The 26,254-nt window shown below is 37.9% G+C and overlaps 1 protein-coding gene across 2 annotated transcripts; it reads right to left on the reverse strand.

Annotated features, from left to right (window-relative positions):
• Positions 1-128: 128 nt before the first annotated feature.
• Positions 129-24,283, reverse strand: LOC103708565 (transcription factor IIIB 90 kDa subunit). Of its 2 annotated transcripts, none has more exons than XM_008793550.3 (20): positions 24,106-24,283; positions 23,883-23,979; positions 23,684-23,765; positions 23,478-23,553; positions 22,332-22,417; positions 22,161-22,237; positions 18,156-18,212; positions 17,907-18,019; positions 15,875-15,954; positions 15,673-15,759; positions 10,428-10,508; positions 8,076-8,219; positions 7,868-7,993; positions 6,379-6,466; positions 6,146-6,258; positions 5,849-5,929; positions 5,628-5,765; positions 1,533-1,622; positions 1,300-1,347; positions 129-819 (listed from the first exon to the last, which is right to left on the reverse strand). In XM_008793550.3, exons 2-20 carry the CDS (start codon positions 23,945-23,947, stop codon positions 595-597), a joined length of 1,857 nt encoding a protein of 618 aa, XP_008791772.1. In that variant the 5' UTR covers positions 23,948-23,979; positions 24,106-24,283; the 3' UTR covers positions 129-594. The 2 variants fall into 2 exon arrangements, with proteins under 2 accessions (XP_008791772.1, XP_008791770.1); XM_008793548.3 differs by having other exon boundaries at positions 7,838-7,993.
• Between the last annotated feature and the right edge of the window lie 1,971 nt (positions 24,284-26,254).

The raw sequence follows: 26,254 nt of genomic DNA on the forward strand, positions 1-26,254 counted from the left end.
ATCGAATGATGATCTCATTAGACAATCATTTACACACTTGTAAAGTGGCCTCAAAAAAAAAAAAAAAAAAAAAAAAAAAAAAAAAAAAAAAAAAAAAAAAAAACATAGCATGAAGGAGAGCGAGAGAGTTGTCAATTAACTTTTCCATTACCTATCAATGGATCTCATTTCATAATCATATGCTATCATCATCAGTAAAATGGCCTGAACAGGACAGCTTGTTCCTGCACCTGTTAATACAGTAACTGACATCACCTATAGTGGAGCTCTTAAATTACCGACCATCATTTATGAACCTAAATACCACATTATCTACTTAGTACCATTCGTTGGCACGATAAATAGAGTTTCTGATTGGTAAGTTCAGCAGCCAGGATTCAGTCTCCTGATCACAAGCATGCTGATTCAAATCCAGAACTCGATGGCTTAGAATGGATACAACAAAGAATAATGAAATAAGTTAAAAGATCTAGCAGCAATGGCTTCTTGGAACTAAAATGGGACTTGGAATATAGGCTACAGCAGCATGCTTCGTTGTGGGTGTGGTGATTCATGAGGTCCTCCAACACAAAGAAACTGGCACCTCTTGTGTCATTAATCATAACCATAATCGGCATCATATGTGTAGTCTTCATCTCCATTTCCATAATAGTCATTGTAGTCTGCTTCCTCAGCAAAATCGCCATCTTCAAATGTTCCAGCCTCATCACCATCATCTGCTGTCCCTGAATTAACTCTCTCTTTGATATTGTCAGGATGACCATTAGCTTCACCAGTGTCTGATTCAACTTTTTGTTTCTTCCCATTTTCCTGATCAGTCTGTCACAATGAATAACAATTAGTGATCATCACGCTATGTTTCAAAGTCATGAGTTCTAAATGTATGTTGACACTTGACAAGAGCAAAACAGGACATGATATCCATAGTATATCCGTACTTGCAACAACTGTGGACTAGATTTTCCAAGGCTAGAACAAGTTACAGAGGAGATGCCAGCTTATCGCATTTCTTTAATGACATTATGGTGCCTCACAAATACTCTTTGAAAAAAGGGTGACACCTTGTTTGGAGTTCTAACTTGAGTTCTATGAGTATTACTAGGTGCAGACACATCTAAGAAAAATAAGGCTTGCTGACATTATTGGTGAACAATCTCAACTTCTTTCTGGAGAGTCAAATTTGTCCAGTTATAAGTACATGGAGCAAAAATTTATTCTCAACTTTCCTTTGTATGCTACGGAGAAGCCCCATTTGCTGAACATAAAAGAATTTAAGTTGAAACAAGAAGAGAAACATACAGTGTATAGACCCTCCAATGCTTCATAGTTGACTCTTGAACTGAAGGTCTGCAAAATAAAACCAAATTTGGTATCAAAAAACACTGGAAAAAAAAGAATACACAGATAAAACAAACAAAGAGCAAACTCCATAACGAAAACTGTGGCATTTCATTAAAACAAGCATAAAACTGAAGATCAAGAAGTGTCTCAGGCATTTAAACATTGTAGTACTCAGTGCATGGGGAGAATACCTTTCGCTTAAGCATTTGGCGTGTCGCTTCAAGAGGAGTTCGGGCAGGAGTTGAATTCTTAGCTTCTTCAGCACGTTTTTGTTTTCTTTCCTGCATCCCAAATCAAAATTATAGAAGGAGAAAAGACAAAACATAAAAGGGCAATCATGAGTCCGAAAGTTACTCTCAGAGAATTAAAATATAGTAAACAGATTCAGGATGTGAAATGGATTAATTTTGTACAACAATATTTGTCTAAACAGCAGACCACATACATTTTAAAGAAGTCGATAGTAAAGAACTAAGGAGCTAGTTTACAATGACAGTGTTTCGCAGTTAGCAACCCTCATTATTTTATGCTTTTTTAAGCATTTCTAGATTTCCAGGCAGCCTAGCTCCTATTTGGAGGAAAAACACTAAAACTTAGACAAGCTACAAGATATAAATTATATAGCTTCTCGTTGTATAGAATGGAATAAGTACTTTTCTTAATAATTTTTTTAAAGAAAATAACTTTAACATTAGAACAAGGTAGGGTTAAGGAGAAACACATTTATGGAGTTCTAAATGACATCAACAAATCAATATGCACCGAGGAGTTTTACAAAGATAAAACTTATGCGATAAAAACTGAATTGGTAGATGTTGGAACTCAGGTTTCAAGTACAGATGCTGGTGGCATAGTACATGCCATGTTGTGCCATGCTGGACACATGCCAAACCAAGCCCCCAAAAAAGATTTAACCATTTTTTAATTAAAAAATAAAAAGAAAGAGTTAAACTGGCGCCCTTTGAGGCACTGGTACTGGCCTGGCATAGTACATGCCAACTAGCACATCCAGCAGCTGAAACCATGGTTTGGATATATATAAAAAAAAGGCTTCATATTGCACTGAATATGCACGGTCAAGTATAACACACAAGTAGGTGAAACCAACAGAGGACATTGATAGAAATAGAGGTTAGCATAGACTATAGACTACAAGGTTTAAATAGTACAACAAATAAAGCTCCAAGAACCAAAAAGGGTCCCTCAGATATTAGACAATTTAAAAGAGCTAGCAGAACTCCCATGGAAGTTGGAAAACCGGGTAAAAATGTACAAGAAGAGGAAAGGACTCTAGATAAAAAGCGGTGGAAGATAGTTCATAAATCCCGATTAAAAGGCTTGTGGTCATCATTACCCAATGGAATGGATGATGCTTAAAGTAATTGCACATTTTGAAGAATCCTGGACAGTTGAACTAGCAAATTATTATCATTGTTGCCAAGCCTTAACATCAAATCGTGGTTGTTATGGATCACAACCCTCTGACTAGCAAATGGAAAGAAAAAACACTGGACAAAAACAAAATTTTCCAATGCAAAAGAAGACAAGATACAGGGAACAGAAACTAATCTATCTTAAAAGATTTGAGCTTGTAGAGAAACAATCTAGGTTCTTACTATTTGCAATTGTTGTGAGAGCATTTGCATGTGGGTTTGGATTTTATTGCAGGATTGTCACCTAAACCTTTTTCGAGATTGTCATCAAAATCCTGTTGATTTAGGAATAGCATTTACATGTGGACGACTCTTTTGGAAGAAGTAGTTTGTATTTTCTTGTCATTCAACTAGGGGAACTTAGCAAGAACAATGCACACTATTTTCATTTTTGCAAAAATGGTCACTTTTATATTTCTTTGGCAGAATCCATCACTTTTGGACTTTACCGGACTGTTATGCCCCTGCCTTTGTACCTACCATAAGAACATTTTACTAGTGCATTGACCTGTATCATCTATACATTTAAATGTGCATTCACTTGTGTTGTCTGCATCCATTAGCAAAATATGTGCATTTCTTTGAGATAAAGGGGCATATTGATCTGCTAAATTCCAAAACAGACCGTTTCTGGGAGGAAAGAAAAAGGAGTTAGAGTGACTTGAGTTTGGAGAACTGAAAATAAAGTAGAATTTTTTTTCTACAAAAGCCCCTTTCATTTGTAACATTTTGCCACCTCTGGGATTCATGAAGCATATCTAGAACCAACTCTAGTGCTCCCAGGCTTTTCAGATACCCACTTAAGATTCAAGTCCTCTTAATAATATCCAGCGCATAGATAAACCCAATAATGCCTGAAAATCAAGCTTGTTGAGAATAATTGGCATGTTCCAACAAATATTTTAAGTACAAGCAGCAATTGCACTGGAGTCAGTGTCGCTAGAGACATCTTATTTTTCTTATGATCCTTGGCCAATATATTGATATTACACATAGATGGGAAGGACTTTTACATAGAAATTTTAGGCACACAATATTGGAGCGAATGCAATGAATGTAATAATCCACAAAAGCCCAACTAATACCCTTAAATAGACCATAACATGTACGCAATACTCACATAACACACAATATCTAAGTATATGTAAATCATTCCCAAATCTTTGATAGTCTGTGAACATGTTCATCCGCTAATCAATACTCTGAGCAGTCCTTGGAAATAAAACAGTCTCTAGGTAGTAATGGTAGACGGTGAAAATCTACAGACCAACAACATTACAAGGCACTTGGATATCAGAGAACAGAAATACAGGAGTAGAAACTTGGAATGACAGTAGCGTGAACCAGTTTGATGATATAAGCTTCATATTCAAACTAAGCCCCTATCTTATCATTCCTAGAGATTAGGGAGTCTCCATATAGACATGTATGTCAATAGTACAACGTTAAACAGTAATGGCAACTCAATTGCTGTGAATAAAGGCCATGAATGCACTACAAGTAAATTCAAAAATTTCAGTTTTGAAGCACTTCAGAGCCTAACCTTGGGGCCAGCATATTGTTTGCAACAGATGTAACGAAATATGCCAAAAATACAAATTGATATCATAAACAAAATATAAGGAAAAATCAGATGGTCACTTACAAAATTCTATAAATATACAAATATTAAAAATAAAGAAAATGAAGCTTTCTTTGTTGCAATTCTCTCAACTGTCAATTATATTTCTACAATCATATTTCGAAGATATTTCCTTTCCAAATTTTGTTGTGTTTTTTGCATCTATTTCTTCCTTTTAAGAGAAGCAAAATTGGGTCCTTGCAGCAACAATTTACTTTTTTGTTCCAAAATTACTAAGTAAAAAAAAGATCCCCTTTCCTTCTTGAGGTAATACCAGAGAGCAATGCATGCATAGGCAGGTGAACGTGTCAAATAAATTTGTCAATGTCTGGCATGCACCCTTCAACCAAAGCAAACCTTGTGATGAGTCTTTAGGTTTCTAAGGGGCATCTCTCCTCATAAATATAAGGCAAGTGATAGAATGGTAAAGTTTGCCGTCTCAGTACCAGACTCCATATCGGTACTACACTAGCATTGTGTCAGTACAGTACGGTGATCTTTTCGATGTACCGAGTATCGATATGCCATCCGTACTAGGTATCAATACTGAACTAATACAGTACGCCCCGTACCACCTGGTTGGGGCCGATACGGCGAACCATGCAGAATAGCTTATTCAAACAGGAAAAAATGTGCAAATAAGAAAAAAAAATTACAAATTACACTATTGGAGAACAAAGTGATGAGTGATTAAGGTGATACATGTATCGAGGAAAACACAAGAGCATTTGGCAAGGAGGTCTTGGCTCTCCATCAAGGGACTTTGGAAGAGAGCAGGACCTGAGAGGACTTTGACGGAAGTTGTAGGAAAGGATAAAGAAGGATTGTGTTGATGTAGGATGCATACTATAAGAATAAAAGGTGAAGTATCTAATAATTCACAAAGACAACAGCATATAGATGGATGAAGCATCTTATTTCCATTTATCATGCTTGTAATAATGGCAAAGATTTCCTGAAAAATTTAATAGTTTAAGTTTATCTCCTTTTTTAGGGTTTGCTTGGGGGGTTTTGAACTTCAGCTATATAGCATTCCAGTGATATATCCACATCAAAATAATGATTATATCAAATTTATGATTATCCAGCAGTGCAGAACTGCTCCATTTGGAGTCCATTGTGAACATGGAGAATTCAATCTCATAACAGGTTGACTTACACGAAAATCTGAGACATTAACAGAACGCTAAAAATCAACGTCAGTGGTGTATGAAAGTTGCAGTCTACTCTACCTTTTTGGACTTCGCTAGAGCTGCTGCAGTTGCGGTAGCAAGTTCGCGAGCAGCTAGCAGATCTTCAGAACTATCTGCAAAATTAGCTTCATAAGCCTCCTTTGCAGCCGCTGCAGCAGCTTCCTTAGCTGCTTGTTCCTGTTAAATCCATAATCAATCACATTCACTAACAGCTTTAAGAATTCTGTTCATAATAAGCAGTCATAAATGCCTTTTATCACCTCAAGATACTCTCTGTTCATTTCTTCCCAGATAATTTTTTTGAAATGCTTCTCCTCTTCATTGTGGAGGTATCCATCAACCTATAAAATTTTCCAACATTAGCTACATTTAAGCTGTTCAACTATGCAAAGAAAATTAGACAGAAAGCATGTAATCGTGTGTTCATGTAATGGATGCAGACAAATGTGTGCAGAGTATAAAGATTGACCAACATATACAAGAACACTGATCTTTGGTTAAATAGAGAGCAAACTACAGGCATGGTAAGAAGAAATTGATTATCATGGATAGAACACCTCAACATCATCAATATCCGAAAAACTTTCGGATTCATTGCCTGCAGTGGCAGCCGGTTGGTCATCTGGTTCCTGGGATTCATTGCAAGCAGATTCATTCGCAGCTTGGTGTCCTGCAGAAGCCCTTGAAAGACTTCAGAGTTCCCAATAAAGCTATCCCAATCAATATGATAAAATGAAGCACCAACAACATCATCCGTGTTATAGAATTTGATGAGAACTATCCAACATACCGACACTTTCATGTTCTTTTGAGGTTTGTGATTCATATCCAGTTTCATTTGAAGTGACCTTGGCAGAAACTTTGGCTCCTTTCTTTTCCTGAAAAGACAGAAAACTTGTTACCAGAAAAATTATAAAATGTAGCAAACCAAGAAGTATATTACAATAGGCTGTCATGCACATAGAAAGGCAACCAAGGATATGCAGACCTTATTTAACACCCAAGGTTTAAACCTAAAAAAGATTTGAGACAGGACCGAATAATTCAAAAAAACTTTTGTAGCTGGGCACCCATTAGATGGTTCATTGATCATCAGAAGAAGTAAAATATATGAAACAACTCTCCCATTAAAGGCTTAATAGCTTAATCTCTTAGGAGCATTTAACTGGCATGTTGTCTTAATCTTGAAATCTAAAACATACTACATAGCATGCAGCTCTCACTTTAAGGACCTTGCTTTCCCACTCCTCCCCAGCACTTCTTATTCCCCTTCTCAATCATGCTTTCCTATTGCAAGGATATAAACGCAGAGTTGCTTCAATCTAAATTTGACCATCTATTGCTTTATCACATTCTAGATGAAGCAATACAAATAGAATTAGAGCTGAGTGGATGAAGTGATACTGGAGTACAATGTCCCCTATAATTTATAGGCAACTTAAGAAAACTTGTGGTTTATATGTATTAGAATGTTAGTCAATAGAAGAGGATACAGCAAGCAAGAGAAGAACAGCAAAACTGAGGATGGTGAGATAAATGTGGGGTAAGCCTATGATGGATAGAGTAAAAATTTTGAACATTAGAGGAATTGTGGAGTTAACCAAATGAGGATAGTGATGTCGAACCTATAAAGACGATATAGGAATGTTTAATGAACATTTAAAGAGCTTTTGATCCATGGTGACTCAGGTAGGGAAACATGTTTGAATAATTGTTGAGGGCTCCAGAAGGACAGAATTTGGACAACCTTATAATAGCACCGTACATAGCACTTACAAGGAATTAGAAAGCTAAATAGCTGGGGCAAGGTTTGATGGTTACGATTATGAATATGGAGGGCCATAACTATCAGAATGGAGAACAATCTGCAAAAGGTGGGAGAGGGGGAACAAAACAGACATGTCTTTTAATAGCATTTGAACAGCAATCTATCCAAAAATGGGTAACAAATGCAAAGAAGTAACAGTGTTTGGAGAAAACAGTTTTTCCATAACTATGAAGACGGGACAATTAAAGCCTGGAGAACATGAGGATGTTCAGGTGGATATCGGATAATTAAGGAAAATATTCCAGATCCATAGGGATTAGCATACATTATTAAATAATTTTCTATGTGCGCTGTAGAATTTTTCTTGTGTAACTCAGCTGCAGAGTGCATGATGCCTCAAAAATAATCAACACGTCTGCTTGTGTCTGGGGAACCAGGAATCTAAAAATAGTAACTAATAAATAAGAAGTTCATCACTTACTTGTATAGAACTGTCCTTCTTGTCAAAAACCTGAGAGTCATGGCTAGATTCTCTAATCTTTTCCTCCTTTTTTGCTTCCTCCATTCTCTTCCTTTCAGCACGTTGGAAGGCTGGAGGTTTGGCACCACCTTGAAGTCCTCCAGATATTTTGATGAACTGCACAAACCACAATAAACATCAAATATGACATCGCAATCTACATAGAGGTAAGCATCAAAAAGAGCAAACAAGGAATTACTTTATCATAGCATTTTTTACAAAGGCCATGGGCAAAATGAGATGCCTTATCCTTGTGTTTACACATCACTTCACCAGCTTTTGGCAATTGGCTTGAATGAGACTCTTCACTAAGCTCATCTGCCCTTGTAAGAAACTCTTCAATCTAAGAAGCAGATGAAAAATGTGGAATAAGCCCAAGAATCTCATTAGACACATCACACACATAAATATCATTGCTTATTGAAAATTAAAAACCTAGTCTTCATAAACAACTTCTCATTCTGCAAGATATGAATGGTATACTACAGAATAGAACTGAATAACTACCCCTTATAGCCCTTAGTGGAGTTCTATCTTCTCCTTATCAAATTTCTTATCTATGCATGCTGTCATTTGAATGGTCACAAAATGAACAGCATGAATGAATCAGAAGTACCCAATCCTGCTGATTAGGGTTTTTATGTTTTTTAAGACATGTACATCATGTGAATTATTAACTTATGAGCCTTTCCATTCACTTTTTTTAACCTAGAACACCTGCATTCATTCATTATACAACCATTATATGCATAAATAACAAACCTCAAAAACATCTGATTTTTGGTTTTAGGCATTCTCATTTTTACAGATTATGATCTTCAGAAGGAACTCTTAATCCAAATGGGGCATCATTCAAGTTGCATTGATAGGACTGAGGCTCAAATCCTTGTGCTAGGATTCTAGCTCAACTGAACATATCAAGAATGCATATCCTATGGAAACTACTCATCTCATTTTCATGATCCAGGTAGCAAAAAATGGTTCCAGGATAAATCTTTACTGCAAATTTGTATTATGGTTGTCCAAGTTCCACATCTTTGAGGATCCTTCAAGAGTCGTCCTCCATGTTAAAAGAATCTGATTGAGTACAGTAACAAAGCCTTCAATTTATCATACAGTTGAAATATGATGGTTCCTTTAACTTCCATCTTAATTTCCATCTTGAAAAGATGTATCCTACAATTATTCATACCTTTTAAGTGTCAATATTTTCTAATACCATGAGTTTATATTATCAATTAGAAAAAAGTAGCAGAGAGATGGGATGGATATTTAAGAAGAATACAGCAAACATAATGTGCTTTGTTTTCAAACCCTGTTATCTCACTTTACTCAGTGTTGTCAAAGGATGTAGCCCTTGATGAGAAAACTTTGTAAAGCTGACGCCAAATCAATGATGTAATGTTTCTCGCTTATGGCACTGTTATCACCTAACAGATTTTCAATGCAGAGAGATTTCAGGTAACAGAATTTCCAAGGAAGAAGGAAAAGAGAAGTATAGAGAATTAATTCTTTGCATTAAAATTTTTCAAGATTTTCCTTATCCAAATTTTTTAATCTGATTTTTTCTATCCCCATTGACCTGAGGATTAATTATAAATTGAACATTACAAAGGGCAGAAAACATGACAATTTTTTTAAAAGAAAATTGTCATGATCTTCAGCAGGAAAACAAAGGAAAATTTATAAACTATAACAAACCATAACTATATCCAGCAAGGTTTCGTCTGTAACAAGCTTTCTTTGGTAGTCCTATTCTTTTAATGAGCATATTCTTCTTAATCCTTGAATAACAAGTATCATGTAAATGCGATCCAATTTTTACATCCACCTCTCTTACAAGTTTCCACTTCTAAAAACTATATTTTAGCAAGAAAAAAAGGTTAATAAATCACTGCATATGAATGAAGGATATGAAGACATGAGAGAGAAGATTCTAAGGCCTAGATGCGTTGAAAGGTGGCGGCCATATCTTTAGCTAAATACCCAAGTTGTACATCATTTTTGATATGCAACAAATAAACAGGGAAAACCATCAAGATTTAAAAGCAGAATACTAGGGTAATGTTTCAGAAAAACAAATAAGCATAACATATCACTAACAAAAAAGAAGATAACAGCCAGCAGCCTCCGCACTGTGTATCATTCACTCAGGTACTCATACCCTTCACCCATCTAATTCAGATGAAAAATTGTACAGTGATAAGTTTCTGACCTACACATCATTCGACTTGTATAATGACTGCTGAATCTTCATTCTTAGCCATCCGAACATAGATAGTAACATGATTAAGACCTTGTGATAGGTGCTCCATGATTGGATGGATCATCCGGTCAGAGTTCACTTACATTTTAATTACCAAGAAGTCTGTATTAAGTGAATCCTTTTTTATATTAGAAGAAACTATAGAATTTTTCTTGAATATAAAAATAAAAATCACTAACAAAAAAAAATCCAAAATTCCCCAAGTCGCGGCTTAGCATGACTTGAGTTTTGCATAGGACCATATCTCCACTTCAAATACTCTTCAGGCTTATGAGAGAAGCTCACCGTCAAGCAGCCAGACTCAGTATTCTCGAATTCAATCAGACGTTTAGTCAGTGTTGCCTCGCAGATGTGTACAACAGATACCTGATCAAATATCAAGCACACGTTGTAGCAATTAACAAGGAAGGCCAGGTAAAATGATGAAGTATTGATAAGACTAAACTTTGCAGAAGCTTTTTGTCTTTTTTATTCTCACAAAACAGGTTTAAGATTTTATTTATCGAAATATTCAACTGAAAATAGCAATTGAATTAGGTACAATACAAAAGCATCAACATTTCCAGACAGCTAGGAGTAGATACAATGATAAGAATAAGCTTTAAAAACACTTTTACACTTATTGTTGAACAAATTCAAGATTATATCTATTGGAAAATTCAACTGGAAATGGCAGTTAAAATGTAAAATATGGCATCATGAAAGCATCAACATTTTCAGTTAGCTTTTGAAAACTAATTAAGAGTACATATGTTCTTGTAAAAACATCAAAAGCCATGCCATTGTTACATGGATTTAGGTATGGGGGTAAGGATCAAGCTTGTGTCTAGAAGTTTGATTAATCATATCCCCATATCTTAGGATATAGTGTCGAAACTTGGCAAAAGAGGATCCACAAAATGGGTATGAGTATGTTGAAACATTATATATCATCTAACCTTGTAGGGATTGGCAGTGTCAAGATTCTAAATTCCATGGAATGAGGTTGTCCAGGTTTTTCCATGGAAAAGGATGCATCGCCGTCCAACTCTGTCCCGACGTTTGGGACAGGGATGTCCCAAGACATGCCGTTCAAAATGCTGGGAGAATGGTGGGACAATCCTATCCCGACACTCGGGATGGTACCCCATCCTGGTGTCCCGCAAAATGTCCCACCAAGACTTGAGTCCTTGGGTGGTGTTTCATTTTATTCCCATGGGGTATACTTTATTACCCACTTGTGCCTTGTACATATACATTTTCCTATTATGTATGCACTCGTGCTTGTTTCATAAACACCTATTCTTGTTTTTCACACTGACACAAGTATGGATTGGGGTAAGATATTTGAGTCCAACATGTTATCAAAGCTCTCGGGCAAGGCACTCTAATGGCTAGGTAAGGTGAGAGAAGGGGGTGGAAAAGATTAGAGAAACTTAAGAGAAAAAGTGAAAGAGAGTGCGGATGAAAGGGTGGGTGGTGCAAGGTACCTACTTAGGATTGGATGGGTTTGTCAGATTGCATTCGGACTATGTCAGGCAAACGAGCTTGGAGAAGGATGAAGCATATCAGTAGTGGGCAAGGGATACTGGCGTTGGATAGTTTAAATTGGGAGAGGTCACCTTGGTGATGAAGGCTATGATACATGTAGTGCCAAAACAGTTGGAAAAGGATTAGGGATAGAACTTTAATTGGGTTGTCGACAATGTGTATTGCATGTAGTTCACTTGAGAGTTATGGTTTGCTGTACCAACCCATATTGCCTCATACTTGTTGTACCATACTGTATCGCTAACGTACTGATATGGTATCAAGGTTCAGTATGGCGCAGGGGTCAAACTAGTCTCTAGTTTGATTGGAAACGGCCAGATTCGCCCGGTTCCGCACTGTACCAACCTATACCGCTTGGTTATAGGCTTGAGAAAAGTGTCTCCGACCATGTGTCACTACGGGACCATACAATATTGGGCATATCGTACTGCACTAGTAAGATATTGGTATGGTACTGGTACAACAAACCTTACTTTAAGACCATTTTATGGATGGCTATGATTCCATCAAAATTTATATTTGATGTGCAAATTAAATTTAAGTCCCAATTTACATGAGATTTTGCAACTCAGGTCCTCTTGATAATTTTTTTTATTTTTGGGCCCCTTTTTCTTGACCATTTACTTGATCAAGTTGTCACGAGTATACAATAACATCGAAGTCTAGATATCATAAAGCCAAACCAATCAAAAGCTTTTCTTCCTTCATGAAAGTGAAGTTCAAATTCCTAACAAAGAGAATCACAAATAGCTTACAGCAAGTTGCTTGTCTTGAGTTGTAGGCTCCCACTAGCATTGATTTATGCATTTTATTCATGTCAAAGGAGGGAAATGGTCTAAAGGAGGAGGAAAGGAAGGTAATGGTAAAAAAAAAAAAAAATTGAACTAAAAAGTGTCAAATGAGAGAAAAGTTGGTTGTTGACTGAAAGCTAATGACTAGCAGCTAAAACCTCATTTAAAAGATTTTTTATAAATGATCCCATCGTAGACATGTGAGGCTTTCTAGTTTCCACAAAAGAACAAAAAACCATTTAGAAAAAGAACTCTTTTTTGGTTAAGGAGTATTATTGTATTAGATAAAGCATATGGCCAGTATAGGCCATACAAAGATGGTCACAACCTAACAAAGAAAATATGGTATAGGCAACAACTCCACCATCAATCCAACAACTGCTTGAACATCGTGCATAGGAAGGAGCATCTAAAGCACTTGCTAATAGACACAACCATGGTCTGCCCTCTGCCGTAGCAGTCCGTACCGGCTGGTACGGGTCGGTACGTACCGGTCCAACCTAGGACCGGTACCGTATCAGTGTGGAATCCGGTACCGGTAACTTATCATTGGAGAACCGGTATGGGATCGGTACGGAACTGGTACGAGACCGGTATGGGACCCGTACGAGACCGGTCCGGGCTGCCACCGATACGCCGACCGGTACCGGTACGGCAGACCTTGGACACAACCCTTAACTAAGGAGCAGACATCAGAATCACATGCTTCAAACCTGCAAGTGGGTGAGGGCAGCAATGGAAGGAGGTTAAAGAGATAGGTTCGGAGGGCCGGGCTGCACTAGTGCATGCAATAGGTGAAAATAGGGTGATGATGATCTACCAAGGACCAAGTAGGTGCAACAGAGAGACAAAACATACTCAAGCATGAGTGGCCACAGCCGGTGACTCCACCACCATGTCTACCTTAGATGGATCCACCGTGTTTTCAACCAAATTAGTTGCAGTGATATTGGTGGTTTGCAAATACAAGTCATCAAACAACCAGGTCCACAGGTGTTCCTCTTTGTCCAACATCCCCATTGCCATCAATTCCCAGACCCCCCTTAGGCCACCAACAACCATGTTCCATTCCCAAGCTTTCCCCTCGGATGGCTGGTGTGCCACTACAGGCTGTGATGCCTAGACTTGAACACCAAGTTTGCTCATGGCCACCTGACACTCCTAATCCAACAACCATGTCAATCACTTCCAACATTTGGCTCCTCAACATGCCTCTCCAAGTTTCACTAATTTTATCCTAGAACTCTCATGTGAAAGCCATAGGCAACAATTTAAGTTTTAATTACTATATAACTAAGAGAAGAAAGTTTAAGAAATATAAAGTGTATCAAAAACAACACATGCACGTATAGAGACATATCTGCAATATAGCTAGATATGAAATGCGCAGAAAAGTGGTCTCCACCATTTTAAGGTAGAATACAACAAAAAAGAACAAGCTTATGACAATTTCCACTTCTACCATTATCTCTCTCCAATTCTTTTCCTTCTTTCTCTATTCACCAAAAATTTGCGATTGCTAAACTTATCATTCTTTACAATATCCATGCAACAATTGGCATTATTCTCAACATAATTCTAATAGCCCTAAAATTATTTATCATGTGATTAAGCTAGATGAAAGGGAATTAGATGGTATAAGAAATTGTAATTGCCATCCAAAAGTTACAATCCAAGCACATGCTTTGATGACAAGCAAGGTGTAATACTTGGTTACCTTCTAAACTAATTACAGGAAGTGCTTAGGAAGTGGGTGCTAAAACAAGACTTAGAGAGAGAGATTTGAAATCTTGATTGCAGCATAAGTCTCAAACCCATGTTACATGATATATCAGCAGTGGGGTATCAGCTGATTCTGCAAATTAAGTAGATAGCTGCCATACCGCATCTCATACCGTACTAATACATGAACGATATGGGGGGCATGCCTCAAGAATGCAAACTTTGTTAGCTAGATACCCTAGGTAGAAGTTCTGGCTACCAAGGGTGAAAGACATGAAATCTACCAAGCAAGCACCCAAAGTGGAGATTGCCAACAATACAAACCCACCATGCAGTGTACATTAAAACTTGATAGAAGTTGAGGTATTTTTTGTTTCATATAAAGTAAATATAGCAGGACTTATGAAATTTGATCATTTTAGATGTTGCTCCTAGGTACTTAAGAAGAAGCATGCAAGGTTATTTCCACCGACAGCTCCAAAAATACTTAAGTTTAAGATTGTTTAATTCAAGGACTGCGGAACCGGAACCGGGCACTGTACCAGTTGTCCGGCGGGATGTGCCGGGCCGGGCCCGCATCGTGCCGGGCCGGGCCCGCGTCGTGCCGTGCTGGGCCCATATCGACACATCTTCTACGGCAAGGTAGAGGGATAACGAGAGAAGAAAAGAGAGAGAGAGAGTGGGGGAGGGAGGGAGAGGGAGAGGAGGGAAGAGAGAGGTCGGGGCCGGCGGAGGCCGGGGAGCCTCCGCACGGAGGCGAAGCCCCACCTCCGCGTCTCTCCAGCCTCTGCCTCCTCCACGTGGAGGCTCCTCGGCCTCCGTCGGCCGACCCCGACCTCTCTCTTCCCTCCTCTCCCTCTTCCTCTCCCTCTCCCTCTCTCCCCCGCTCTCTCTCTCTCTCTTTTTCTCTTCTCCTTCTTCCCCTCCGGCAAGTCATCTCGGTTTCAATGGCAGAACCATCCCTGTCCGCCACTGGTACGGCCCAGGATGTCCCGAATCGGGCGGTTCGGGATGATTCCGCAGGCCTTGGTTTAATTGGTAAACATATGAAAGTTTTGGTAGTTAAGATTAAAGAAACAGTCATTTCAATTTTGACAAGGGCAAATCATACAACGAAGATTCATTATGGCACTAAAACTGTCTCATGTTATAATGTGAGTATATATAAAACAATCTACCATCCCAAGAAATAACAATGAATCAAATTATCAATATGGGTTTGTTATCGAGTATAGAGTAATTCAAATATTTTGCTAAAGAGGGAGAAAAACTGCACATACTTTAAAATTGCACATAGCAACAACTGCTTAATAGAGGATGAGTACTGGAATTTAAGTTAACTTAATTACATGAAATTACAAACAATGTCCATCATGACCTTTTAATTTCATAATACATGATTTATTCACATTCCATTGGATTTATTAACCAATCAGTTATGTAGCGTACAATGCAAGTTTATCAGCAGTAAGCTTCTTATGACTTACGATCTCGGATTTAGAATAGTTGAGCCCATGAGAAAGTGCAGATATGTACAACGCTGCACCACATAATCCGCTAGGTTTTCTCCCTGTCTATAATACAATAAGCCATGTCATGTGATGAAGAAACATGCTTGATTATACTAACCTCATCCGAATGTTTAAAATTTAAAAAGGGGTAGGAGAACAAAAGCAGTAAGATGCTTACCTGCATCCAATCTCGTTTCATACTTGCTACTATGCGCAGTGCAGTTTCAGAAACTGCATTATTTTTTCGACACAACAAACCTAAAAATAAACAAAAAAATAATATATCTGGTAATTTATGGATGAAATCAAATCTACAAGTACCCTGACAACAAACACTGATTAAGAAAAGGAATCTAAGGTTATCTGTGACAATATTTAACACCTCAATCAATGCAGCATGGATTCTAATATACATCTTCTAATAGATTTCTACTAATACATTCACAAATCCGGCACTAATTACCACTTGCATTGCAAATTTATGGTGACCAAGCTACAAAACAAGGCCATTTAATATATAATGAGAATGAGGTGTTAATCTTCAAATAAATAGAAACCATCAATCCGATTATACACAGAAAAAGGCAGACTAACCAGGAAAAATATCATATAGTTGCGAAGAAGGATAAACATACTATTTTTATCAACTGATACTTTAAGGCATAACAAATAACATTGAATACCTTGATTTTACCAGATGAAGAGGAAAGCGATTAAATTATGGAACCAGAAAAGATTTTTCTTGAGAGTTTTTCTATTTTATTATCTAAACAATGGATAAGTATTATTTTTGAGCATAAACAATTGGAGTTAATATATGGCACATTGGAATATTTTCCGTAAAGTGGTCAATCATCCATGATAAGGTAAATTTTGAAAAGTTTGGAAGGAGATTTTATCAGTTCAAATATAGATATTCTAAAAAGGAGTTCATCTATGTGTAGGCTCACTTCAGTCTTCGTTAAATCTGCTACCAGATTGTCAGAAATGGTTATCAATGGTATCAGAGATAAAGGAATCTCAACCAAAAGATTGTAGGCCATCAGAACATAGCTCCTGAATTGATGGTTCTAGAAGCGGTAACACAGCAGACAAAGTAGCTCAATAAAGGGATTAGATGATCTCAAGCACAACCTGCAGATTCCTTTCCAAGAATTTTAACTTAACTTACTAACTTCCTCTTAAAATCAATTAATAAAGGGGAAAATCTTCTATTTTCTATGTCTCAACCATTCGATCTTCGAAACACTTTTTATCTCAAATCCATTCTCTTTATGATATTATCATTAGCAACAACCACTGAAAAAGAAATCCTGACTATGTTCCTATCAAGGCATCGCCATTGTACCTTTTGTGTTACTGTTCATCACTAAATTGTCACAGGAAGATTTGACACTAGAGATGAATTGCCTCCAAAACAACATGCAAGCCATCTACATGGGTGCTATAAGATCTAGTAATTAGCTGACTAGCTCGTGACTCAGGATATTACCAATTACTAGTGTCTGATGGCTGATCATCAATCAACACCGAACACATAAATTGAAGCAAAAGGTGCGGGTTTCGATGGACTTCATAAATATCCAGTCAGGATCTACAGTCACCAGAATTTTCAGCAACCGCATGACTAGTGATGAGAAAATTGGCTGTGAACGCCTTCGACAAAAAGATTTCATATAGTGGGTCTCAGGACAATTGTCATTATATGCCAATTTAAAGTGGGGGTTCTCAAGACAACACAAAGCTAAACATATATCCTGATAGACCCTCACCATGTACTAACACAACAGAGAAAAGGGTTGCATAGGGACATCACATAAAGAATGGACAAATATAGGGACATCACACAAAAAATTCTGTGTTATAATATGCAAGAGAATTTACACAAAATTTAGTATCATATATGAACTAAATTTCTACTACCAAATTGCAAACTTTCTCATAAAAGAAATAAGAGAGAGAATTTTCAAAACATAAACAGAGTGAAGGAGCCAAAGAAATGCAAACTAAATAACAATATACTGAAAGCACTTAACAAGCATCACCTCCAAAAATTCAAAGCAACACTTGCCCCAATGATCTTCAGGGATTTAAAACACGATAGAATTATACAAAAGAAACATATCTCTAGAGAAGACCAAAATTCTGATTAGAAAACAAGAACCAAATCAACCACAGAAAAGGTAAACAAAGGATTATCATGCACCTACGCTCTGTGAATCGATGGATGAAAAGGCTGGGATCAATAAGTTTCTGGACAATTGGATGTTCTGCAAGACTTAATGTTTTGCAGAGCTGTAGAAACACGGCACCTAACACATAACTGTTAAAAAGAACTTTTAGATGAGCAAGGTACACCATGTATATGTAGTATATATAAGACCAAACAAATGCCACAAAAGATACTCTTTCTTTTATCTGCTTTTGAAGAAAGAAAAAGGGGTCAGAAGCATACGTACACATTTATCTGTAGATAGTCTGAAAAATCGATAAGAAGGTATGCTTTCTTAGTTTGCCTGGAAACAAAAAAAGAAACAAGGGCATGGATAGTTAAAATGTCAATCCTCACTGCAGTAATGTCTCTCAAAGATACAAAATTAATGGGTTGGTACAACTCATGCACACTTCCAAGCAGCTAGCAGTATATACACTGGCATGTTCAGACATAATGTTGCTAAAGGCAGTTGCCTAGGAGCCTGGGCAGCTGCCTAGGGGACTATGTGCGCTCAAAAAGTTGGAAACATGTACTTCTGCACCATGATTAGCATGGTACAAAAGGCAAGCAGAAGGGTCAATCTACCGGCTCCTTGTGAGATTGTCAACCACTACCTTGATAAAGAAGTTGAAAAGTTAGGGCCTGATATTTCTTTCATTAAGCAACGTAATCCATGTGGTGTGATCCTGATAAATGGTAGTTGGTCAGCGCCGAATAGGATAAACATCATTCTTTTCCTCATTTATTGTGACATAAAAATACAAAAATAGTATTTCCACACATGCAGGTAAGGTTGTGTACATCCAACTCTCCCCAGATCTTGCAGTAGTGGAAGCCTCGTGCACTAGGATGCTCTTTCGCCTTTTTTTAGCCGACCCCAACTAAGTTTGGGATTAAGACTTAGTTGAGTTGAATTGAGTATTCGGGCATAAAATTGTTTTTCCACAAGACTAAAAATGCATTTACACAACTCCAAGACCACATATACACACTCAACTTTGATGGTGGGACCTACTAATCAGATGGGCAAGAAGTATGTTATGCAGGTAGAACAGGACCCATAACTAAAAGAAGGCTGGAGAGGAGTTAACAAAGAGAAGGGCACATATTATAGATCCCCCATGTAGCATATTACATAGATTGGCAAGAGGATCTCCAAATATAAACAAAACAAGTAAATGGCTAATGCCTACACAGATGATGGCTGTTAAAGATTATAATGCAATTAATAGCCATTTTTGAGCCATTTACAACGACGTTGAGCCATAAATCGCATCCAAGACATGAATTATGATGGCATATTTGAGGACCATGGAGAGGAAAGGAGGTTGAGAAAGCTATCTCAAATATTAATGGATTACGCTTTACACGGTGGAGCTCCTTTAGAGTCTTAAGATTAGATAATGGTGATAAGCACACAAATAAGGCAGTATATGATTCATTTCAGAAGAAAGAGTGCCGATACTGCAAACAAATTAGCTTGTCCATAGCACTATGAAAGATGCTAGAATATTTTTACAAGTAAAACATGCGGATGGATAAGACATGCATTACCCACTTTGCTTTCATAGTTTAACCTAACTATTCCATCAATATTTCCACCTTCTGCTTTGCATTGACCCCCGATAGTCTTTGGTCATAAACTCTCACCTTCTCAAAGATAGGTTATCTATTCTGAAAATCCAGGTTAGTCAAACTCCACCTATAGAAGAAAAGAAAGAGGATAAAATAAGCTTGTCCATGCTAAGATTGGGCATTAACGCGCAAGTTGAGTTTCCAAATTTTGACTTTGATGATGCAAATCAAACTCATAACAGTCAAATCTTCCCCTTAGCTTGGACAATAGTCAAACCAATTTGCACCTACTTCTTTCCAAGGAAACAATATGGGTGTCTACTTTTTCAAAACTGACTGTGAATAATCTACCTCAGTCTACCGAGCCAGGTGCTAGGGATCTATCCAAACAATGACTCCCGTGAGGTAAAGGATGGGTAACGCAAGACAACTGCATCTAAGTACCTCTCAATTTATTGTGTATTATTTACTCCTTTATTGCATTCTTTATACAAATATTAACTGCACTAACCATATATTAGTATGATTTTACATGATTTCAATTGTTTTTAACTCAAAATTTCAGCATCACTTTCTTGCTAAATTATGTCTGATGCTATGCAATGCTAGTTATTTTTTTAAGTTGTATTGTTAGAAAGTTAAGAGTACTTGAAATAGTTCAGGAGATAAGTTTCTCAGCATTTCAATACACATATTTCAAAGAATTACGATCAAAGTGCTCCTAAACAAGTTGATTAACAAGGGAGAAAAAAACTGGCTGGGAGAGAAAAAAGTGGCCTACGTTTAGCCTGTTACATTATCGGTTTTCTATCTTTTGGCATAGTTGCATATTTATCCATGTAATTATATTGAAGTGTCAGCAAATAATATATATATATATATATATATATATATATATATATATATATATATATATATATATATATATATATATATATATATATCTCATGTCAGCCATTAGATCACACATGATACATAATACTAAAGTCTAATAGCTAGAACAACTTCAAGCCATAGAGTTCTACTAAATAGTCTCACTCTTATTAGCATGTCAACCTTACAGTATCCTTCGCCATTTTATGTAATCCCACTGAATCTTATATAATTACTTCAAAAGTTAAATTCTCAACTACCTATGACTCATAGCCAAGGTTTTAAATACCAGTACCAAACCCCATACTTTTTTTCATTCGAATGGTCGGTATCGGTACAGTACCAGTATCAATGGTATGTACCGAAACTGATAGCAGCAAAAAGAATGAGAAACCATCGATACCAACTAATACAGTTGGCATGGTACTGTCGATATGCATGGGTACAAATGAGTACTGCCAATATGTACTAGCACAGATGATTTCAATGACCCAGAACCTGTATTGGTGTAGTTTCATGTTGAAATGGTATAGTACTAACAGTACTGACCCATTCCATCAATTTTTGAATCCATGCTCATAACTACTTATACATAAAGCTTTTTAAGAATCAAACTACTTGGATATTGTTTATGTTACTATGATCTTCACATTTCCATGTATTTGCCATGAGTTCCCTTTCTATGGGACATCCTTTAAATTTGAATAATACAAAACACACTAACTGAACAGAAATTATTTTTTTGTTTGGAATGTCATTCATAAAAGATATAATTGATATGGGCAACTACACATGTAAATTTTCTTCATGTTTTAAACCCACCTTCCAAGATGTCCATACATTATGTTGTTCGCTGGTTCAAAGTTTTCATTAAATCTATAAAATCAAAGGCTCATTTTAATAACTAAACAAATGGCCCTGATGTATACCTTCTTGTATTTTTAGTATATATCAACTACGATTTCATTTAGAAATTTTCTTCAAGGAAAAAAATCCCTAAGAATCCTCTTAGGGCCTGTTTGGATAATCGCGTGCAGTCTGGCAGGAATCATAGGACGGCAGGGAGGACACAAACAGACATAGGCCACGTCAGGCTTATATTCACAAGATTCACAGGAATGCCTTTGAAGTGGGTCGGCCGAATACCATGGGGAGAAAAAAATGGCCTCAGTAGGTCATTTTTTCCTCCTTGCAGAAATGACTGGGAGAGGTCCAACAGAGATGGGCTAGGTCAGGCCTCATATTCAATAATACCAGAAATTATGTTTCTAATTGATCCAATAGGATTATCCAAACAGGCCCTTATCTCTAAATAGGATAATTTATCAAATCATTTGGTTGTGATGATTCCTAGTTACTTATTACAAACTATTAGTCGACGTGGATTTAACTCATGCAGCAAGGGCCAATTTATCTAGTATCCATGATTTCCAAGTTAGTGCTAGCTATTTTCCACCACGATAGTCTTCCATCCAGATATTAAAGTTTACCTACTTAAATGATATCAAATTCGTTTCATCAAATTCGTTTGTGCTGCATGAATACTTATCACCTACAGTGAGGGCTAAGAATTTTACACCACATGTTGCCTTCACATCATTCATGTGTTGATCGAGCATCAAGTATATGCTCCACCAAGTGAGTGGACCACTAATAAAAACTAACAAGTAATGAAGTGCATGTAGGAGAAAAAAAAAGAAGTCTATGAGCATAATACTAGTTTAGAATTTAGATTTCAAATCATAAGAAAGCCATGACCATAGCATTACGACTGATAATTATATTCTGGAATCGTCCTTACCGACAAGCAATGTAAAGGCAAGCAGCTGCAACATGAGATGTTCTCCGCCCCCTAGTGAAATTCTTGTCAACAGCTATCTTCAAAAAAGTAAAAGGCAGGATCTTGTGAGTAAATTAATTTACATATGAATTTCTTGGAAATAGAATCAAGCTCGAGTCAGAAGTTGAATACTTGATAAAAAGCATGAGCTTTGTTGATTATAGAATCCCCACCACCCACTCGCAGACTATTTACAATATCCCTAATCTCATCTCTCCCTGTAAGATGTAGAAGAGGAAAATGATATTGATGGATGAAAAGGAATTAACATAACCCATGTGATAAGCTAAACTTCAGCTCCAAGATTGCTTGTTAAAATAGATAAGGAAAGTAGAAAAGCATGGGTAACTGTAAGCATATGAATGCAGCATAAACACATTTCGTGAAAACTTGTCCTTGACATATTAATAACAGAATCTTCTACTTTCTATTTACCAAGCATAGGAAGATATTTTGCAAGGGGCAAAGCAAAAAATAAGAAACCATAACCCTCCCACCCTTCTCTTTCTGGAGGTGGTAAGGTTGCCTTTGAGGTCACTAGGTTAGATACGTGACAACAATTCTCTTGCAGTTCTTAAGGCGAAATGCAGAAAAGGAATCCAGAATACTATGAGAAAGTTCTAAAAAATCTAAAAACTTCTTCAGTCTTTAGATACCTAAAAGAAGACCACTGACATGCATCTTTGAAACATGAACATACCTAATATGCACTAGAAGCATAATTATGAGACAGATGGCCATCATCGGACCTATATAAATCAAAAAATTTAGGAATTGGCTCTGCTTACAAGACATCTTTTTTTTTTTAGAGAACTTCCACCTTGTTATGACCTGATCCATTATAATTCGCATTGTAATCCATCTTTTGCAATCTACCATGATGTTTTCATAAGAATTATATTAAATCAGTTTTCTATTTTAGATAAACTCAAAAATGCAACTACATGCAATAAAATATTTTTTTTGGATCCCTTCCTTTGCATCACATACCAGAGTCTAACACCAACACATTTTTTCTGTATCCAAGCAACAGAGCAAAGCTCCAACTTCAGCTACTAACCCTTATTCCAGCTAAAAAAATATATACATCTTACATCTCAGAAAAAAGGTAAGCAAGCAAACCGAGAATTTCCCAAGAATAACATAAAATCTTAGTTCTGCACACATTTACTATAAACACAAGTGACTAACTTGCCAAATGGCATTATAAACCCATGCATTTGATTAAACACAAACCACAAGTAGACCCACGAAATGGAGGGAAACCTCATAACATACCCTTCAGTAAAGTTCTTTCATGAGATGCAGAATACCCACTCTGAACGCTGTTCAGGATGGTACCAGCCAACCGACTCTGCACGAGAAAACAAAGTCACAACAAAATCACGAAAAAGAGAACAATAATCAAAAGCATTAAATCAAAAGGCACCAAGTGTTTCTCATAACAATTCCACCAGAACAGATGTCAACCAAACATGACAAACCTGGCCACTACTATCCTTTATGAAAGTAGGCTCTGTAGCGTACAAATCCTGATCAAGGATCTTTCCACAATAACCGCAGATTCTAATGGAAGCATCACCACAAAGAGTCCAAGCATCAAAAACAGCAATTTTATTGTTTGGCACAAATTGCGAAGTCACTGAAATAGTAAAACAAGAGAAAAGAGAAAGAACCACTCACATGTATCCCTTGTCGGGATCTCTGATGACAGGGGTGTCATCCCCGCAGTGACTACATCGAACCATCACAATGACTGTCAGCAACCCTTTCAATCTACCTGCAGATGACCCCAAAATCAGATTTTGATATCAAATACACTTTTAGACCGATCCAGAGAGCTAATGCAGCCCTTAAACCCTAGAGAATTGAAACCCTAGAAGACAGGTCAGGGGAGAGGGAGTACCTTTGAGGTCTTTGGAGCTACGAGAAGGCACGAATCAAGGGGGGAGAGAGAGAGAGAGAGAGAGAGGAGTCGGCAGATAATAGGAAGAATCCTATATGATGCAGGAAAAGGGGATATATGGGGGGGAGAGGAAGGGTCCTCGTGGCCTCGTGGGTTTAAGCTGGAAGGAGAGAGAGAGACGGAGAGAGAGAGAGAGAGAGGGAGGGAGTCTTATATAGATTGGGTTGTGTATGGATCATGGTGGTGTTGACTTGCGCCGTTGGTAGGGCTGCAAATCGGTCCATGTAAGACCCGGCCCAACCTAAATTTGGGCCCGTTCTATTTTTCAAGTTGGGTCGGATCCGGATGAACCCGATCCGGCCCATTTTTTTTGGACCTCGAAAGTTAGAAAGTGGCAGCATCATTTGGGCTTACTTTTTGGGTCGGGTCTGCGTTATACATGAATTCGATCCGACCCGAATGATCCATCGGGTCAATTTGTAAGCATAGACCTGATCCGATTTTCAACCGGATCAGATCTGGATCCAAAATTAGAATTCGAACAAAAAATTGGATCAGATCGGAATCACTTAGGACCCGACCCATTTGCGGCCTTAACCATTGGATTAGATGGATATGGAGACTAATGGTGTAGCTGGGGTTGCATGTAGCTGGAGTCATTTGCAATATGGTGGCAACATTTCTCTCACCAATCTTTAGTGAGGCTATGATTTCAAATCTTCTAAGATAAGATAGTGAAGCAATATTTTTAAAACTGGATACGACAACAAACCGGCAATCTGTCTGGTTCCGAGCCAGCCGGTCCATATGGTGATGTCAGTAAGACATCATTATGACATCATAATCATATTTTACTCTTTAAAAAAATCTAAAAGAGGAAAAATAAGAAAAAAATCCCAAAAATTAGAAAAAGTTAGCAAATATAAAATACAATTTTTTAGCCTACTTTTTAATACATGTACACCAAATTCATACAATCACGTACATTGTTAGAAAACCCTAATGGAGGCATTCACCTCAACATGCCTAAACCTATGTGAGGAAGAAACAGAGGAAGGAATTCACAGTATCCAAAAATACTAACAAAATAGTAAGTATTCCCACTACTTATGAGTTCCCAGATCATTGTTCAGTCCCAATATAATTCTCCAGATCAGAAAACAAAACAAGCTTCAAAATTCAAGGCAAGGCATGGTCCACACACAAAATAAGCAGGAGATCTGATTTCTAATAGCAAGGGGTTTCCGCATCAAACTACCTCCTACAAATTACTCATGCATACTTTCTCGTGCTGCAATGCTTTGGATTATCACCATGGGCCGAAACCCTTCAGCATATCATGTTACGATTGCCATGTTAAGCAAATCAGTTTTGATGCAGGAGGAAAGCGTGGGAAGGATTCACAAACGCTGCTGAATCTGCAACAGAATTCAGAACAAAGAAGCACTGCCAATCCTGTAATGTCCGGGCCCAATACAGACCGGGCCCAATACTGTAGGGCCCAGTTGAATAGTATTGGGCCAGGGAGGGGTTAGCTGGCCCAAGATGGCCATAATCTCCCGCCTGAGGGCTGAAAAGACAAGACCACCAGATGGCCAACGGAGAAACCTCCACCGGCATGCAAAACAGGAGCCTGCCACCTCCTCCCCCTCGGCAAATGAGCTGTGAGCTGGCCTGAGGAGGAGGGGCAGCTGGTGGCTTCCGGAGCAGTGAGGAAGGAGAGAACGCCACCTCTCCTTTGGGGTCAAGTCATAAGCCCTGTATTTAAAACCCCTAAGATTTGCTAACCCCGAATTGAATGTACCCTCCCTAAACCTCTAACCCTCTGGATCTACTGCACCAGAGAGCCAAGCCTTGGAGCTGGAGGCGGAAGGGACCCTGCAGCCCTAGGAGAGGAAGGAGGGAGTTGCCGAGAAGGAGATACTGCCCAACTCCAGTCAACCGAATCAAGGTAAGGCTCTGTAAGTAGGTCTCTAGGCAAGGACAGAATGGAGGTACCCCTCTGTGGGGTATTCTCCCCTCTGTTTCACTGATGAAACAGAGGGGAGGAGACTGGCACAGAGAAGAGGAGACCGGCACGGGAGAGAAAAAAAAACAGGAGGAGGGCCGTGGGCCGGACCCACGGGCTGCGGGCCGGACCAACAGGCCG

This window comes from Phoenix dactylifera, chromosome 10 (genome assembly GCF_009389715.1).
Source record: "Phoenix dactylifera cultivar Barhee BC4 chromosome 10, palm_55x_up_171113_PBpolish2nd_filt_p, whole genome shotgun sequence".
In the NCBI taxonomy this organism is placed as follows: Eukaryota; Viridiplantae; Streptophyta; class Magnoliopsida; order Arecales; family Arecaceae; genus Phoenix; species Phoenix dactylifera.